The sequence below is a fragment of the Populus alba genome, chromosome 17 (genome assembly GCF_005239225.2).
Source record: "Populus alba chromosome 17, ASM523922v2, whole genome shotgun sequence".
Classification (NCBI taxonomy): domain Eukaryota; kingdom Viridiplantae; phylum Streptophyta; class Magnoliopsida; order Malpighiales; family Salicaceae; genus Populus; species Populus alba.
In genome coordinates, this window is record NC_133300.1 from 8,182,719 (window position 1) to 8,203,174 (window position 20,456).

General features: G+C 30.3%; 2 protein-coding genes across 3 annotated transcripts; both read right to left on the reverse strand.

Annotated features, from left to right (window-relative positions):
- Window positions 1–865: 865 nt before the first annotated feature.
- On the reverse strand, window positions 866–5,960 carry LOC118038122 (V-type proton ATPase subunit C). 2 transcript variants are annotated; one of them, XM_035044420.2, is made up of 11 exons: window positions 5,693–5,958; window positions 5,539–5,607; window positions 4,973–5,100; window positions 4,771–4,870; window positions 4,146–4,213; window positions 3,928–4,069; window positions 3,602–3,718; window positions 3,304–3,429; window positions 2,129–2,212; window positions 1,966–2,045; window positions 866–1,297 (listed from the first exon to the last, which is right to left on the reverse strand). In XM_035044420.2, the coding sequence occupies exons 1-11, from the start codon at window positions 5,804–5,806 to the stop codon at window positions 1,195–1,197; spliced, it is 1,131 nt and encodes a 376-aa protein (XP_034900311.1). In that variant the 5' UTR covers window positions 5,807–5,958; the 3' UTR covers window positions 866–1,194. The 2 variants fall into 2 exon arrangements, with proteins under 2 accessions (XP_034900311.1, XP_073262136.1); XM_073406035.1 differs by lacking the exon at window positions 866–1,297 and adding an exon at window positions 1,335–1,876 and having other exon boundaries at window positions 5,693–5,960.
- Window positions 5,961–16,128: 10,168 nt separating this feature from the next.
- Window positions 16,129–18,738, reverse strand: LOC118038131 (B3 domain-containing transcription factor FUS3). The gene is made up of 6 exons (XM_035044426.1): window positions 18,409–18,738; window positions 17,185–17,274; window positions 16,924–17,024; window positions 16,688–16,734; window positions 16,522–16,598; window positions 16,129–16,416 (listed from the first exon to the last, which is right to left on the reverse strand). The coding sequence occupies exons 1-6, from the start codon at window positions 18,736–18,738 to the stop codon at window positions 16,129–16,131; spliced, it is 933 nt and encodes a 310-aa protein (XP_034900317.1).
- Between the last annotated feature and the right edge of the window lie 1,718 nt (window positions 18,739–20,456).

Consider the following 20,456-nt stretch of genomic DNA (forward strand, 5'->3'; position numbering starts at 1 on the left):
CAACAAAAAATTTCAATTTCTTGTTTTACTATATACAACCCTGTATTTTTTTATCCATAGAGTATGTTGAATTTACATAAATGGCTATAAGTTTCTCTTACTCGTAATAACTATTTTAGGAGAAACATTGTTTTTTATGTGGTGCTAATGATTTAATAACTATTTTTATAGTTCTAAAATGTTTTAAATGTTTTAGTTTATACATATATCTATTATATGGATATATCAAAAAAAATATACGAACTAATGAGACTACTATAAAATATTTACTCATAGGTGAGCAAACTCTTCTATTTTGATTGATCCATGGTTTATCTTGACTATATGGTTAGTCCACATAGAGATTAAACTTCAAGAAAGAGTTAATGGTATTATCAATATATCTATGAATAAATATACCCTCGAGCATTTCAATTGCACTTATATTCCTTACCCTTACCGTAGAAATTGAGTTTAAGCTTTCCCCAACCCCTTCTGATCAATGAACTCCTAACATATTCGAAGAACAACAAACCTCTTTATGATAAAGAAGTTCATTTTGCAAGTTCGTTAGTATAAAATACTTAATTCTCCTTGTAGACACTGCTCTCATCCTTCAAAAACTACAAGTGTCACAGTAGCAGAACAGGAAAAATTCTAACCAAGAATATGGTAAGCTGTTGTAAAAAAAAAATAGCAATAATTTTAAACTGAATTATTAATAGTTTCTTAAATTAAGGCCGGCCTAATCCGGGGCCTTTTCAGTGCCAGACTGTACGTCCGAGCCAGATTCAGACCACGCTTTGCCATGTAATAGGCCAAACCATAAAACGACCTGATGAAATTTTTGGGTTTAAAAAGGAACCATGGAAAAGGTGAAGGAAAATGAAACAAATGTTGTCATCTTCATCACGTCATCATGATACATAGACAAAGTGCATCATCCAATCACCACAAATATAATGAACTCTAGTACCATCTTCAAAATATAGGAGTTAAACATAAAGATCTATCGTCATTATATCTCCTCTTCAAGCATAGTCCCCTCGTGATCCATGAGAACTCCACTGGAGTTCGCAAGCTCGGATTATAAATAAACCAAAGAATTGAGATATCAATGCTAATATACAGTCATCATTCCCGTCCGTTTATTGATATCAAAAGAGTCCTCGGACTTGGAATTTGCCACCAGCAAGAAATTGGAACCCGCGTGGTTCAGACAAGATTGATTGTGAAGGACACATAAGGATGAGTGTCAGCATCGCCTCCCAAACCCATCATCCCTCCTACCACTTCATCTTCAGATTTCCAGTATGTGCTGCATTAAAACAATTACAGTACATGCCAGGAAAGATTTTTAGAAGACAACAATATAACGTGAGGAAAATTCCATGACACAAGAAATAAAGTTGTTGAAGAAAACATAATTTAAAAGTTGTGTTTCACATGATTCTCCGCATTTTTTTCTGAAGAATTATGGAGGGGCTTAAAATCTGCTAATCAAGACTGCTACAGTATTGGAAAATTTCTTACTTCTCGAAAATACAGCACAGGCAATTTTTCAACTATTTCTTTCTACTTCTCAAAATATTATACAAGGTAAATAGGCCCTCCAAATGTTTCCCTACCATCCAGAGATATATGATTTATTCCCAAATCCTATTGGAAAAAGGGAAAAAAATGGGGTGGGGTGAGAAATGGGAAATGATTTGTGGCACAAATATTACGTGAAATTCACACCAACCATTAATCAAGTAGTCAGGCAGACTGCACTTGATCAGTGGCTGGCGTGGACCTGTGCCATCTTCACAAAAATTCATGCCATGTGGCAGTTCTCGAGGGAAATAGCCTTGATTTCTTTTGTTCAAACGAGGTGAATGCTGTCCAAGCTTGAAATCTATCGAAACATCAAACAATAGGTTTTGGCATTCTTCAAAGTGACTCACCAAATGCATGTAATAAAATATCTTAAGAGTATAAACTTGCCTGTTGGAACTGTCACCCAATCCATCAAGAATTGAACGCACTTTCTTCTCGCCTTTCAAGGAGGGAGATAAAACACAAGCCTGAAATAGTCCCGGAAGCCAATGCTTAAGGAAAAACAAATGCTTCATAGGAAATTCATTGAAAACAAAAGATGAATATTCACCAAGAATGATGGTGGCAATCCATATCTTAGAATGCTCTCTGCAAAGACACGAACAGCACAAAAATGCATCCAAGAGCTGAAAACCTGCAGGTCATGAACTTGTTTAGTTAACAAGATGAACTCAACCAAAGACAAGAAAAAAGAGGGGGGGGGGCAGTTCAAAAGAAAATTATTATAAGAAACAGTACTCAACATAGATACAAAAAACAAAATATACAACAGTATAAAGAAAGTATATGTAAGAAAAGTATCAACAAAGACTACAGCAATTCTGAGAATCATTTTACACCCGCTGGCACATAGGCTAGTTTAGTGGAAGAGAACAAGGGTTTTAGAGCCAGTAGACTCCAAACATGTTAAAATAAAAGAAATTGTTCTGCACAGGGAAAACAATTCATGGAATTGAATTCCAAAGTGATCAAGACATGAATATGTCTGTCAATCAGCAAGAAATCAACTGACCAGCAGATACACATGTCGTGATTAGTTGAAGGTTAGCATATGACAATCTACTTCCAACAAAGAAGCCTGACACAAGCTTTAGAGACAGAGCCAATATTATTAACAGGGTGATTCTTCACCATGGAATTTAATTCTACAGTGAATGAGTATCATAGATCTGACAGGAAGTAGATGAGTATTTTGTTCCAGTTTGAAATAAAAGAATGGCTAAGCTGACTACTCTGTTCTCTCATTCTATAAGCCCTCTTATTCTTTCCGCTGTCCTCCTTCCTCTTTTCCTCATTAAATTCCACAGGACAGTATCATGTACAGTAATGGACAGCCACTGGAATTCTCAACGTTGTGCTTTATTCCCAACATCAGACTCGTTGATCCCTCTAACTTGAAAAACCTAATTAATTCCTCACCAATTGATTCTACAAAGTCATAATTCCAAACTATAGTGCTCAAGTTGCATGTCAAGGTTTTCCAACAATTCAACATGTAATTCCAGCTATCGAGTAGCCATCCTATCTCTCAATCATCAACAAAACACAAACAACATTAATGTAAAACACCAAATCCAAAAACTTTAAGTTCTAGTTATCTAATCCTAGAAATAGAAATTTTGTCGAACCACACTCAATGTCAAACACAAGGGCTGATCAATCCAAATCACAAAAGCATTACATTGCCCTGAAGGTAGGAAAAAGGAAAGGAAGGAAACAAATCACCTCCCCATAACTAGTATAGCACCACTGCAAAAGAGAACTTCTCAAACTTTCTTGATCTTGCACTATTCTCTCTAACTCTTGCTTCCGATTCTCTTGTGCTTCTGAACTATGTTCAATATCGCGAATCTAATTAACATGAGAAACAGAAACATAAACACACATTAGAGATTCTAGAACAAGTCAAATATTAAAAAATCAATGACTATTTTTAATACATATTATGCAAAAAAAAAAAAAAATTGTTACTCTTAGGATAATTTGAGTAAAGCTAGAACGAGTCAAATAGAGAATTACTCACTTGGAAACCTTTGTCACGTGAACTTGTTCTAAAATTGTCTGCCACACGATGAAATAGTGTTACTGTGTAAAGAGCATATTCATTATCTTCATATAACTTTTTTGAGGACCTGGGAACCTGAAAGACACTAGCTAGATGATTCAAGCTGGAGTAGAGAAGTGATAACAAATAAATAAGCATGGCATGCTAAAATTCATCAGTTCACATGAATCTAAGCGAACAAGTCTTCCAGGTAACAATACATATTACTTTCTTAGATACAACAAACCTCAGAGATGGAACCACTGATTAAAGCATTAATATATACTGAAAGAAACAAATCTTACCACATAGCTAGTCAACGTTTCATAGCTTGCCAACCAGTCCTTTTGTGAATACTTGGGAACAATTACAAGGAGGGTTACGAGGTTTTCAGAGATAATAATGTCCTCTGGTTTCACCAAATTGGAAAGATCACGAACAGCTAAGCTGAATAGACAAAACTCAGGTCATGCCAGAAATAAGAGTTTTATATGCCAGATCAAAACTCACAGGAAATCAATACCTTCCACTCTGCTTACGATTGATAGCATTGAGCTGACTGCGTACATTATTATACTCAGCAACACGAACCTAAAACAAAGGACAAGGCTTAAATGTTCAAATTTGCAACTGGATGCACAAGCCATTCACTATTAGAGCTATCATCAGGTTTTAAAAATTTAAGCAAGAGTCATGAAGTACCTAATTTTTCATCAATTAATATTAAGGCACTGGTGAAACCCCAATATTTATATTTAAAGGTTGGTTTTGTTAGAAGACAACAGTCAGTATCTGATGGTAAGATACAAAAAATGATTCATACTCTAGTACAAGTCCATACATGCATCAAACAGTCACATATAATGGAAACAACAAAAATGCCAGAGAATAAAATACATGAATAAACAAGCTTAAAAGCCTATAAGGTCTTCTCAACTAGGTTGGATAGTGATATTCAACTCAAGAAGCAGTGACTGATAAATGAAGATTAAAAAAATAAAATAAGCAAAAACATATTGTAACATGTGTCTGTACACAAAACACAAGGTATCTACTTTATGACAAATGGTGCATCACTCCCTAGTATTTCACCTCTACCTACATAGAAAACGAACCAATTGTTCCATCATCCAGAAAACAATAATCACCTTGAGGTCATCTTCAATCTTTGCCACTTGAGTATGGATACTATCCACAATCTCCTTGAGAGGTGACATTGTTGGATATTTAGCTTCATCCCACACAAACCTAAAATCACAAGGCCAAAATGCAGCCTGAGAAAATCACCAATACCACCAAACCCGAAATCCCAAAATTCACACCAAGATTTTACTGAACTAGTAAACTGACCTGGTTAAATATGAGTCAACTGGCACACCATCAACTGTCAAAGCATTGCTCTCCACACCCGATACCCTCTGCAATTCCTCGATCTGTCTTCTGATCTTCTGTGCCACTCCTTCTATAAAGCTATTTGACTGCACATTCAATCCAATCAACCAAAATATATATATATATATATATATATATATATATATATTCAGGAGTAAAAAAAACGAAAAATTAAATCACTTACCACCACCCCACAATCCAAAAAAAAAATAATTTAAAAATCAGGCATTTAAAATATGAATTAGTGTAAAAAACCGATTTTAATGTCTGAGCTTGATCAAAGTGCTAAATCTTGATTTCACATTACCATGTATATAAAAATGCAAATAAGAACTGAAAAATTAAGCAAACACAATTCAAAATGAAACAAATTGTTAAATCTCGATTCGTTAACATTTCAATAATAAATAGTAGTAAATTGCAGAATTCAGATTAAAATGAAAAAAAAAAAATCAATAAGTAAAAAAGAAGAATTGATTTCATAAATCAGGATCACTGATGGTATAAAAAAGAAACAAAATTACCCTGACAAGATCATCGCTAAGGGAGAGGAGTGAATCGAGGGTCCCAACACGAAGATTAGGGATATTAAACTGCGGAATGACAAAGAAGTAAATCACCAAAATGAATTGAAATAAATCAGATCAGAGGAAAAGAAAGAGAAAATAAACTAAATACCCTGTAGAGAGGTGTATCAAAGGAGTGCTTGGAGATTTGTTCTTGCAAATTGTTCCATACGGAAGAAGCTGAGTTTTGAACAGGAAGAGAAACCGCCCAGTATCGACTCGCCATTTCTTTCTTCTTCTTCTTCTTCTTCAATTTTGATTACGGAGAGCGAGATGTTTTGTTTGTAGCTATAGATAGAGGGGGAGAGGATGGGATCAGAGTTGCATTGATTTTTTTTTTTTTTTAATTTAATTTATGTTTTTATGTGTGTGTTTTGGTTGGTGGTCTCAGATGAAAGGGGTCCTTTCTGGCACTGTAAAGGTGACTGTTCGGCAGTAAAATTAGGCCATCTCTTAACATTTTTATACAGATTACTTAATTAATACATTAAAAAAATAAGAAAGAGTTTTTTTTTTTTAATTAACGTGTCTAGACCAGCTTACGGACATTTTAACTAATTTTACGGGTTTTGAAGTTATCGACCATGTAGGCCTGCAGTAGTTCTAAGATTTATAATATTCAAATTGATGATTTTTTTAGAGCAAATTTAGAATCTGACCTATTGAGTTTATTTGTATTTGAGTTAGTTTGAGAATGAGTTTGTAATTGTAAGTTTTAAAAAATTAATTTATTTTATTTTTTAATTGATTTGATATGCTGATTGTAAAAATAATTTTTTAAAATTTATAAGATTTAAATTGATAATTTTTTAAGAGTAAAGTTAAAATTTGACTGGTTGAGTTTGTTTGTATTTGAGTTAGTTTGAGAATCAGTTTGAAATTGTAATTTTTTAAATTTTAAATTTATTTTATTATTTTAATTGATTTAATGTGGTGATTGTAAAAATAATTTTTTTAAAATAAAAAATATTTTAATATATTTATAAATTAAAAAAATATTAAAAAAAACTATTATTATATTTCTAAACAAGATAATAACCTCGAATGTGATTCTTTATATTATTGTTAGCTATAATCTAAAATAAAATGAGATTTGAAGCTTAAACTTGTTTAGCAGGGATACTGTTGTCCACGTGTTTAATAAAATCTGATCTTCTTGCTGTAAATAATGGAATTTTTTTTTCTCAAGAGAGAGAGAGAGAGAGAGATTAGGTTGTATACATATATAATCATGAAAAGAAATTGCAGTTCTATGAATAAAATAAAATAGTATTTTTTTTTAATTATAGATATTTAAATTAATTTACACATATTTTAACTATATCTCTCAATACCATAAAATTAATGATTAAATAAATTTCTAATAATCTTAAAATTTATAAAATTTAAATTAATAATTTTTAATTAAATTAGAATCTAATTAATTGAGTTATATCCTTATAACATTATAATTATGTTTTGGGAACATGAAAAGAGCAATAAAGGAGATAATATTGGTGCTCTTTTTATTTTTATTTTTTTTCCCCTCTCAATAAATACACCTTTTGAAAATGGAACTGCTCCTCCTATTTGACTACAGTATACCATTAGTGAGAGGAGAGGAGAGAACTTTGGAGGAAGAAGAAGACAAAGCCAAGGAACGTCACATTACGTTAAAGATGGGGACGAAACATACACGAAGCTTCTATCTATTAATTGCCCATCGCGTACATATTGTCTTGCCCTCGATCCACCCAGCCGTCGCCCCTGGAGAGTTTCATCGATGGCTTGGATCTTCTGGCTTTTATACAGAAAAGTCAAAAAATAATTTTTGTTTTTTTTACTGATTTCCACACGTAATTATTTTAAAAATTTTGATTAAAATCATTGTTTCTTGATTAAGTTTTAAAGAAACGTGTCTTTTTTATTTCCAATAAAAAGTTAAGGTACTTGATGAGTTCATGAGAAGAAAAATGCTTTTTTTTTTTAAGTTAAAATCCCCTCTTTTTTATTATTATTTTGATGAAACATGTCTTTTATTTTATTAGTAGCATGTTTTTTTGAAATAAAAATTTATCATGATTTGAAAAGCAATTTTCAATGAAGCATAAAAAATCATGTCTTGATAATATTTATATGAATATATATATATATAAATAATTAATTTAAGAAAACAATATAAGAATTTCAAAATAACAAAATATATTTTTTATTCTCATTGAGTATTCATGTACAAAATTTAAAAAAAAATTACATAGTTATATCAATTTTTCACTTACCTTTAATTCTTTGAAAAATTACATTTTAATTTGACAAAAATAACCAAATTACTATTATGAATATTAAATAAAAAAAATAAATCAAATAAAAAATATATCTTCTCTCTCTTCAAGTGGCAATTCTCTCTCTAATTCAAAAACCATTTTCTCTCTCTTTTAGCTAATCAAAAGGAAACACGGAAATGTGTTCTCTCACGATTGTTTTTGTTTATGGTGGTGTTTGATAACGTGGCTGCGGGTGAGGCTCACCCGCAACCACGTTAATTAATGTTTGGTAAGCAGAATGAAACTGCTTTTAGTGGGTAGGACCCACATGAAACCTGCGGTTTCTGAGAAGCAGCAAAATCCTGCTTCTTGTGAAAATTAAACTCAATAGTGGAGCATGGCTCCACTGTAGCAGTTTCTTTTTTTCTTTTTTTTTTTAAAAAAAATTTAGAAAACCAGTGCGAGTGAATTAATTCACTCACACTGTTCACCTGAGAAGTGTAGTTTTTTTTTTTTTTTTTGAAAAACCAACACAATTAATTGATTTCACTCGTGAACGTGAATAATATTTTTTTTATTTGTTAAAAAAAATAGTTTGAGGTGAATTAAATTTACTCGTATTGTAATCTCAATTTTATTCCTGATAATATTTTATTTAATTTTATTATACGCTCAAAAAATTATGAAAACTATAGTCCTTATCGAATGAATTTTGTACGTAATGAAATTATAAAATTTTTTTAAAAAATTGAGTTTTACTCGAAAAACTAGTATATAATATTATTTAATAACACTACATAAATTAGAAGGATATCGCATGATGACGTAGCATTTGTGAAATTTGATCGCAATTCCAATTATGTTCTTGCCGGGTCTGACCCAGCTAAAAAAAATTCAGTTTTTATTTTTATTTTAATTGTGTTTTATTCAAAAAATTAGAAGGATATCGCTTGATGACGTAACAAAAAATTCAGTTTTTGTTGTTGCATGCTTAAGAAACCAAGAAAAATATAGTCATTGTTGGATAGATTTTGTATGTGATGACATTACAAATAATTTAATTGAATAATAAAAAAATATTTGATATCAATATTATTTATTTCATAATGTAATAATAGTAGTTAAATTTATAATATTTAAATTAAGAATATTTTTAAATTGTTTTATAACCTCAATTTGAAAAGCATTTTTTTAACCAAACACATTAAACTACTTTTTGTTCAACCTCAATTTCAACCACAGTTTTAACCAAACATATATTTTTTTGAACCAACCTCAACTAAAAGTACTTTTTATAAAATAATTTTTTTAAAACCACAACCACAACAACAACCGCAATACCAAACAGACCCTAAAGTTAATGTCTCTTCTTGCACAGTGTTTCTGGAATCTCGAATGGTTTCATCTGAAACTCATCACAAAAGTTTGAATTGATGGTTGTTTTATTTTAAATTAATATTAATTTAGTTTTTTTAGATTATTTTGATACGCTGATATAAAAAAAATTAAAATAAAAAAATATATTATTTTGATATATTTCTGAATGAAAATCATTTAAAAAACAACCGCAATTACACTCATAAATAAGCTCTTTAAATCATTGCTAGTACATCTTGTTTTTGTTAAACATTGTTAATTCATTTGTTTATATATTTTCTTGATGTAATAAAAAAAAACCATAAATTTTGTTCCTGATTATATTTTATCTGATGTTATTGGGTGCTTAAAAAGCCAAGGAAACTATAGTCATTGGTGAATGTATTTCATAAGTAATGGAATTGTAGATAGTTTAATGGAACAATAAAAATTATTTTATATAAAATATTATTTATTTCATGATGTAATAACATTAGTTACATCTACAATATTTAAATTAAAAACCATCAATATTAATATGTATTTTTTAAAATTATTTTATAATCTCAATTTAAAAAGCATTTTTAACCAAACACATTAAATTACTTTTTGTTTAACCTTAATTTCAACTACAGTTTTAACCAAACATATATAAATACCAAATCAGCTTCAATTCAAAAGTATTTTTTATAAAACAAATTTTTCCAATTTACAACTATAAAAGCTATCATAATATCAAATACACTCGTTAATATAAAATTTTAAATTTAATTAAAATAACTAAATTACCTTCATATATACTAAATGAAAAATCTATATTCTCTCTCTCTCTTCAAGTGGCAATTCTCTCTCTAATTCAAAAATCATTTTCTCTTTCTCTCGTAATCAAAAGCAAACACGCTGGCCCGGACACCCATATAAATAAAAAAAAAAAAGAAGCAAACACGGAAATGTGTTGTTGCTAGTCGACTTCTCTCACAATTGTTTTTGTTTATAAAGTTAATGTTTTTCCTTGCACAACGTTTGCTGGAATCTCGCATGGGTTTTATTGAAACTTATTATTTATTTTTGTGTTTTAAAAATAATTTTTTAAAAATTAAATTAAATTTATTTTTTTTGGTTTTAAATTCATATTTTTTAAATGTTTTTAGATCATTTTGATGCGTTAATATTAAAAATAATTTTTTAAAAATAAAAAATATATTATTTTAATATATTTTTAAATAAAATTTTATTTTAAAAACTAACCACAATCACATTCCTAAACAAACTCTTTAAATGGTTGGTAGTACATCTTGTTTTTTTTTTTTTTTTGTTAAACATTGTTAATTCATTTGTTTATATATTTTCTCGGTCTAACTAAAAAATTCACAAATTTATAAATGTCGAAACAAAAATCTTAAAAACCCTAAAAAAATCTATCTGTTTTTTTTTTTTTTTTCAATCAACAATAATCAAAATTTCAAACATGTTTTTTTTTCTAATGGAAAAGCAATTAGTATTTTGTTTTCTAAACACCCTAAAAAAAACCCCAAATTGTAACGTTCTTGTAACTATTCACAGTTTTAAGTATTTACTTAAAAACATGTTTAAGTAATTGTTTAACCATTATTGAACCTAATTGTTAATGGTTTTTGGAAACCAAAAAAAAAAAAAAAAACAAATTATATCGTTTAACCGTTTGGGTTACTATTCATAAAATCCTAATTTTTTAAATCTTTACTTAAAAATATATTTAATTAAAGTTTAATCCTTTTATTAACTTTGTTTAACCTAATTAATAATGTTTTCCCTTTTGGAAAACATATAAACCCCCCCAAAATGCAGGTTACGGGTAATTAATGTTCAAACATCACTAGTTGTTTAATAATTATTTAACTTTGACGTAATAGTGAATTCTTCACCATGACAAGATATATAATGTTAGATATAATTGCTCATCATGTCAGTTCTTTATATGTCATAAGAAATGTCTTATATAAATATGATGTAAGCACGCAAGCAAGTTCATGACACAGACTTTAATGGATTTTGAATTAGAAATGATAAAGGGAATACATATATTATGTATGTATAAACAAAAAGGATACACACACACATATTATGTATGTATGTCTGTTGATGTTAATATTGATGCTAGTCTTCTCATATTGAGAATGCCAAAGTTTTTTTCCGGGCAAGCTTACGTCCTATTTATTTTTGTATTTTAAAAATATTTAAGAAAAAAGTTAATTTTTTTACTTCAGATTAATATTTTATTGGTATTTTTAGATCATTTTGATACGTTGATATCAAAAATAATTTTTTAAAAAATAAAAAATTATTTTAATATATTTTTTAGTGAAAAATAATTTAAAAATCAACTGAAACCATACAGTTATATATACTTTTAATAATAATAGAGGACCTTGAACTAAATATTTTTTCTATAGACGATGATGAAGAAGTTGAAAAGGCAACAAAGTGCTATTACTTTTCGAGGGAGAAGATATGACTTTAAAACCTGATTGAAAGTGTAATTGTTGTTATTTTTTAAAGTATTTTTCATATTGAAATGCATTAAAATGATTTTTTTTTAAAAAAAAATTATTATTAAAATCAGCACATCAAAATGAAAACATATAAAAACAATTAATTTTTAACAAAAAAAATTAAATTTTTTAAAAATAAGATATAACCATGTTTTTAAACACTCACTTAAATAACTACGATGGCAACTAGTTTTGTAGTGTTGTAAATATGGGTGCTGATTTGGATGCAGATGTGGGATGTCTTGGTGTTGGTTCTAAAATGGGTTGTCGGAAGTAATGATTTGGGTGCTGGAATTTTTGCTCGATGAAAAATTATTGCTCATGGTTGAAAATGGTGAGGGAAAAAAAAGAATTTGATGTTTATTTGTAGGTAGAAGTAGTTAGGAAAATAGAGAAATTTTATTTAATATTTGTAAAGGATGGCATTTTTTTATAATTATTATGTAGTTAGATCAACAACTGTTTATATAAATATATTCTAATGATAACTTCATGGCATTATTGTTATTTTGATGTTTATGAAGCTTTCTAGTTATTAAATAGAAAAAATAGTAATTTTATAAATAATTAAATAATTTTTTATTTTATCACGCCAAAATGAGAATGTAAAATATTACACTAGTATAAACTGTAATTCTTCAAAAAATCAATGATAAGTGAAAAAACATTCTTAACTATAGAATGATTACTGTAGTTTTTCAGCAATATTTATAAGAAAATTTTGCATGCTACATTCATATATATATATATATATATATATGTGTATGTATGTATATGTATGCATAAAGTAATTGAAAATATAACCATAAAAAAATTTAATTTTATTTAAAGAAAATGATATAATTGGATATTTTTTAAATATCATTGCAAGTATTTATTTAAAGAAGATTTTTATTTTAAAATGTATATAAAACAAATTGAAGGCCAATTGAACGAAGCACCTGCAAGCCTGGGCTTCAAAGTACAACCTCAGCGCATTCGTGCTTGCAAGGCCAGGTTTATGCGCTTGACCTTTAAAAAGGAGGGCTAGAGATTGATATGCCTATAAGATCAAGCCTGCATACCTAGCTTAAAAGAAAAAAAAAATCCTAGAGAACCTAAGCCTTGAAAGGTAAGCTTGCATGACTGATTATTTTAAAATGAATTGATGAAGCATTGTCCGTCATTTTTTTTTAATTAGAACATATCATATGTTGCTCGCTTGGGCAAAAGGCGTGTAATTAACTAGAACATATCCTTATAATTGAAGGTGATTAAAAAAAATCAAGTTTTAAGTTTTTATATTTTTTAAAGTTTAAATTCTATTTTTTTTAACCTAAGAATAAAAGAAAAAAAAACCTTAAGAAACTTGATAAATTCATTTTCAACCCTAAAACACCATCTAATCACTTTAAAATTCAAATCGAATAATAAAAACTTTTTAGAATCTAATTTGCTTATTCTGATATGGTTAAAGAGCAAAAACATCTCTATCAAACTTTTCTCTTCAATACGACAAAGCAACTAATAATAAAATTATTTTTTTAATTGTTGCAATGTGACCAACATAAGTGTTTCTCTCTCTTCTTCTTTTTTCAACAACTTTCTCCCTCCTCTCTCAGCATCTAAGCACCTAAATATAAGAGAAACGATGTTTTAGGACTAAAATATAAACACCTAAAATTATATAGACAAAAAATGTAAAAAAACTTTAAGAACTAAATTGAATTGCTATGAAAATTTTAAGGATTAAAATGAAAATTTCACAATATTTGGGGGCTTAACTGTGAAGGAAATGAGGTTTTATGAACAAAAACTAAACATTTAAAATTATAGGGCCACAAATATAGTAAACTTTAGGGATTAAATTTAACTTGTTTAAAACTTTAAGCACCTACAACTACATGGAAAAAAAAGGAATAAAAATGAAAACTTTAGGGATTACATTGAATTTCTATGAAAACTTCAAGGACCAAAATGAAAATTTCATAATATTTAGGGGTTCAAACTTGAAGGAAATTAAGTTTTATGAGCAAAACATAAACATTTAAGATTATAGAGCCAAAAATATAATAATTGAAAAGCTTTAAACACTAAATTGATCTTCCTCAAAATTTTAAGGACCAAATTGAACTTCTTACAACTTTCAAAAGCATATATATATATATATATAATGAATACTATAAGAACTAGAACATAACTTTTCAACGTGTAGTAAAACACCCACTTTTTAAGTTTATTTGGTAACGAGCGGTAGCTCATAACATCGACTTGTATTTTTATTTTTAATTTTTGATTAGTATAGTGTTCGAGTCAGTTTATACATATCTTGATTAATTTTATAAACTCTGAAATTAATGACCATATAAATTTTCAGTAGACATTATATAAGCAAAAAAATACGACGACTTGTGTTTTAACAAAACTTGTTGCAATGATGTAATTTTTATTCATATTTTTACCAAATTAGGAATAAATAACTCTTCTTTTATTACACTTTCACAATTATTTTCTTAAATATGGAAGCATACATCTCTGTGTTGATTTAGTTAGCATTTTTTTTATATAAATATTTGATAATTTTGTTTACATAGGTAATTAATTGTAATTAATTATAATAATTATTTTTTTCTTAACTTTCGTTTCAATTAAATAATTCAAAAAAATAAATTTAAAAATAATAATTAATATGCATACAAAGTCTCTTCATTTAACTTCATATTTTAAAAATAATAATAATACTCCCAATGCGGCAAACCCTTGTGAGCAGACGACGCTTTTCTGACACAATCGCTGCTAAAATCTCTGCTTGTTTGGTTAGTGGGACTCCCATGGAAATCAGCGTCTCCACCGATTTCTCACGAGGAAAAGTATCCTCAGCGTCTCCACGGATTTCTCACGAGGAAAAGTATCCTCATTAGACGAACAAGGAGCTTCAACAGTTCTACTTGAGACAATGTTTCGGAACTCTGGTAGATGCATCTTGTAATTCGAATTCGACCCGACACCAGGCGCTAGCATGCAACGGCGGCGGAGAACATTCTGAAGATTGAACTTGGAACTTCTATTGCTGATGGCTCGTTATTACCGTCGCAAAACCCAAACCTCGTTTTCTGAGAAGACAGAAAAACGATCCGTTTGCGAATTCGCAGCAGTTCATAACCTTTCCTGAATTCCCCTCTCGCGCAGGATTTGTAGCGAGTAGGAGCGGACATGATGATGATCATAGCTAGCTGTATGGTTAGCCTAAAAATATATAATACTGTTTGGAATTGCGTCTTCAAAGCCATGGTTTGACACCAAATCTTATAATATATTTGGTATTGTGGTAGCTGTATGGTAGCTGTATGATAGCTGTTGTGGTTGTGGTTTGAAAAAAATTGTTTTATAAAAATATTTTTAATTGAGGTTGATTTAAAAAAATAAGTGTTTGGTTAAAACTGTGATTGAAAAAAAATAATTTAATGTCTTTGGTTAAAAATGCTTTTGAAATTAAGATTATAAAATAATATATATATATATATATTATATTATTTTTGATAGTTTTAAATTTAAATATTGTAAAATTAATTACTCCTATTACATTATGAAATAAATAATACTTTATATAAAATATTTTTTATTATTCCATTAAACTATTTATAATTTCATTACGTACAAAATTCATCCGATAAGAACTACAATTTTCATAATTTTTTGAGCGTATAATAAAATTAGATAAAATATTATTAAATATCAAATTGATATTACTGTGCAAGTGAATTTAATTCACTCTATACTAGTTTTTCGAGAAAAAAATATTGTTCACATCGCGAATGAATTTAATTCTCTAAATTAGTTTTTTTTTTTTAAAAAAATTAATACAAATAGTGCAAGTGAATTGCACTGTTCATTGTTTTTTAAAGTTTACCGTGCGTGAAAAGCAGGATTTCATAGCTTTTCATTTACAACATTTTGAACGCAAAAATTACGTGGGTCCATGCACAATAAATTGATTTTTTTTTATTATTAAACAACTACGAACTATGTTTTTAAATAAAACACAGCTGCAACCGCGTAGACAAACGGACTATTAGCTTTTAAGAGTACTGATTTCTTAAAACCATGGTTTTAAAAGAGTTCTTAAACATCTACTTAACCTTATTTTTTCCAACTCAACTAGGCACAGCATTTAGATTGGTAACGAACATAAGCTTTAACAATGCTAGAAACTAAGAACAGCCGGAGCAAAAGCTAACTTATCACACATTGATCATAATTCTAGATGGCAATGCTGTCGGTGCAACTCGGAACTGTCAAGTTCAAGACTGCCTACCATCTTTATTATTACATATACAGGAAGAAGTGCACTGCTTAGAACAACAAGAAGTCATCCTTGATTTCAGGTAACGCTCTGTTGTTTAACAAAATGCACTACCCTATCTTTTTTACAAAGAAAACTAATAGGAGTCATCCAGAAACAAGTTCTCGACAGATCCGAAGCTTTCCAGATTCCCAATCCTTGAGAAATTAGTCATGGATCCACCCAAAAAATCAAGAGGTGAGTCATTTGAGAAGGCAGTGGTGTCATAGATAAACGACAAGCCTGTGTTGTCAACCACAGGATAGTTCACATAGAAGGAGCTGAGTTTGCTAACTTCATAATCGTGAACAACAAAGTCGTTGACAGCATTTCTAGCTATATCAGTATATACATGTTGTTCCGAGGCCTTCTTAGCTTGGATGACCTGAGAAAACATCAAGAACATGTAGCTATTAGCATTCAAGGAGAGCTAAAATGCTTTCTAATCGTAATTTCACCATCATTCTAAAGGTTTAGAATAGCAGCATACATAGTTCTGACTTTGATTATCTTGGTATACCATGATGAAGTCTCCTAACTCTAATCCATGGGCGCTAACGAAGTCCCCTGCGAGAATTTGATACAAGATTGGTGATTTATCTCTCTATGGAAAAACAAATTGAAAGGAGAAGCTTACAAGGCAATCGAGGCTGTACCAGTGTTTTCAAGCACATACATTCGACTATTGTTATTAGGCCAGTACCTGCTTACAAAAAGTAAAGTTAAATTCACGAGTCCAGCAAGTATGTTTTGATCAAATTCTTGTTTGAAGCTCTACACAATCAACCACTTCCATCTTCAAATGACTATATATATATATATATATATATATATATATATATATATAAATGTACGATGTCGATCTGTCATTTAAAGGGAATGGGAACTTCACCTGTACTTGAAGCTCCAAGCATGCAGACCATCTAAGTCATCCATCCTGATAAAAATCCCCTCCTTAGACTCAAGAGCAGGGAGGTGTGTCTCGGCTGCTTTCTGAAATATCGGGCCATCGGAATAAAAAAAAGGTTCCACCAGGAAAGAAAGTTACCGATTAAATTGTTGCAACATGGAGATATATTGATAATGAAAAGACAAAGTCCAAAATATATGAATCTTGACGAAATGGAAATACAGAATACAGTATTAATTAGACCTTTGGGAGTATCATTCTCCTCAGAGAGCTTACATCACTGTTCTTAAGTTCCTTTTGGAAAAGGAATCTCAGTCTCCTTGGATCAATGGCCTAAGGCATAAGATCATTTGGAGTCGTCAATAATTTAAGAAAATTCATCACATCATCAATCTAAATTGCAACTGGGAAATACAAAGTAAACAACAAGGATGATTTGTCCAACGTGTGAGTAGTTCAAACCAAAGCAAGATTAATAAAGGAAATACATGTGGCAATGCTTCACCATGCATGTGTCTCGGTGTCTTGCAATTGACAAAATTGACAAAATTGCGAAACATCAAACACTTTATGCATTAGGTCTCTACGACATTCAAAATAAATGACAAGCAAATTCAAACTGGAAGTTAGGGAAAACGAATCTCGACTGAATTACTCCGCCAATGACCGGAAGATATTAAGGATAACAAATTAATGGCAGAAGAACAGTTAGGTTGCAAGATATTTTACCTTATGAGACCATGAATGTTAATTTACATGCTGCCGGAATAAATGAAACAGCTCAGTAACCTATCAGTTCTATAAATTTGGAGTTCCGACAACACCGGCCGCCGCAAAATTCCCCAAAATCATGGCACTTGTTTTGCTTATGCAGTAGATACATGAAGCAGCTCTATGGAGTCAGATGCATATCAGTCCCTTTATTTCAATTTTCTACACCACCCCATGATTTTGAGAAGGCAAATAATTGGAATGCATAAAACATCAATAGATCACTTGCAGATCTTAGTTAATTTCCCTTTCAACCAAGAAAATCAAACTAGTTTTATTTCCTATAATAATTCTTCAATTCTAATTTTATTTTCTTAATGGGAAGTTCTATTTATATTAAAGAGAAAACTCGTGTCTATCGTATAATTAGCCTCAAGATTCTCAAACCCTATCACATATCAAATCCGTTCAGGTGTTGTTGAAAAAAGCACGTCTTGGGGGCAAGAAAATCATAGCTAGTTCACAGTCAAACAAAATGAGATAGCAATTTCCAACAACAATTAAAATTTAATCGAATATGGATGAAAGAACAGAAACGAACCACTAAGCATAAGCTTACCTTGAGCAACACAACATCAAGTTGTCCAAATAGGTCAAAAGTTGTAGGAAATCCAACACAACTTATGATAATGGCATATGACAATTAAGTTTATTCAATATATATTAAGCTATATGTAAAAAGGAAAAGCTTCTCACACGTGCGGGGAGGGAAGAAGGGTCCTCAAGAGAGAAGGTAGGCACGTCCAAGGTAGTGGTGGTAGAGCAGGAAGCATTAGCAGAAAAAGAGAGAAGGTGATTGATAGTAGAAGATGATCTCCTCTGTCTGGGCATCCTTTTCTTCCTTTTAATCTCAAAACCCACCATAGAACCAGCAAGGTGATCACGGTTCGACCCGTCAATAACAAGATCCGAGCCCCCTTCAATATTGGGAGTCTGCTTATTGTCCCCCTCCTCAGTGACACCTTCTCCACCTGCCATCCAAGCACAGGCCTCGGGTTTCTCATGAACCACCCCCTGGTGCATCATCATTAGCTAACAGGTTTTTTTTTCTTTATAATTTCTATTTTTTTTTACAAAAAGATAAAAAGGAAAAGAGTGCTAGTAGCCAGTGAATAGTGAGGGTGTAATTTAGCTAGATTTCAGTGAGAGAGACTGTGACTGCCTCTCTCACTGTGTGGCTGTGCAGATCGAAACTACCGGTGATCGACGCTCGGCAGTCACGAAATGGGGGGTTTTCTTGACTTTCTTGTATGCCGTGAGTGTTTAAATTAAGAGATCATCAAGAAAAAAGTAAAGCTGGGTCTTTTTCTATTTTTAGCAGTAAGGGTTTTTGTATTGATTTCGCTGCCTGGTTTTTATGCCATTTGTGTTTCTTTCATTCATGCTCTCACTCGGATCTTTCGTTCCCATTACCCATCTTTATATTATATTTAACTTTCAAAACATTGAAACAATAATTACAAGTAACATGGGCCTGGCTGGTGAGATTCGCTAAACTGAACAAGGTAGGGTTAGGGTTTAGTCTGTACATTGAGGTGGTTATGGTGACAAATGTGCAAAGTGGATTCATGGTTGCTTCTTAGGGATCGATCTCTTAGGGTGACATAATGGTCTTGTAGTCTTGTAGCTAGATGTAGAATTAACTAGAGTTAAGATACTTCGGTTAGTAGCTAGCTAGGGTTAATATTGAGAAAAGAGAGAGCAGTGGAGTATGGAGGGTGGAAATGAATAAAAATGCGATAAAGAGGGGGGGTGGTGGTGGTGGTGGTTAGGGAGTGGCCAAGAAAAGGTTGACGAATGGAGGGTGAAGAGAAAACAGGTGTTGCAAAAGCTCTGATTACTGCGTGAGAAATCAATGGCGTTTTTTGGACTCCGTCTTTCTATGTACAAAAAAACAACGCCCCCTTCTCTCTCTTCTTTCTCAAAGACAGGACTAGTCGTTTTTTTGAATTTGAAAGAGGGAGACAGAAACGAACCACAACATGGGTGTCTTGGCTTCATTGCGCGCCAATTCCAGGGCTTCTTGGAGCTATTTGTGTCTTGGGTGCTATACTCGTACCAGGAACCACTGTGCGAGTGTAATAAGAGTTTTTACAAGGGGAGAATCAAATATTGATATGATTTCTAAAATTTGATCAAATCAAATCAAATACTATACTGTTTATTACCAAGAAGATTATGATTTAGCGATCGTTTGAACTCAATTAATATTTTATAAAAATTAAATTTTTTTTTGTTTAAAATTAATTATTTTTTATGTTCTTAATTTTTTTTATGTGTTGATATTCAAAAATAAATTTTTAAAAATAAAAAAATATTATTTTAATAAATTTTAAAAAAAAACACTTTTAAAAACTACTACCATAATAAAAAAATAATATCTTAATATCATTCATATCAAACTTTTTCTATAATTTGGTGTCATATATATCTCACTCCCTAAAAATTAGTTTGGATTGTAGTTTTTATTTTTATTTTTTTTTTTAAAAAGAAAAGAAGAGAGCTACACTACTTGTGTCAAAATAACAATAGTATATAAATGACAAATTAGGGTGATCAAAATAATTCGAAAAAATTAAACTAAATTGGAAAAAAAAATAATTGAAAAACCAAACCATAAAAAAAAACCTGATCAAACCAATTAAAATTTTGAAAAAAACCGACCGAATCGGTCTTATAAACCCGAAACTGAAAAAAACCAAACCGAACCCAAACTGAAAAAATAAAAAAAAAAACGAGTCAAA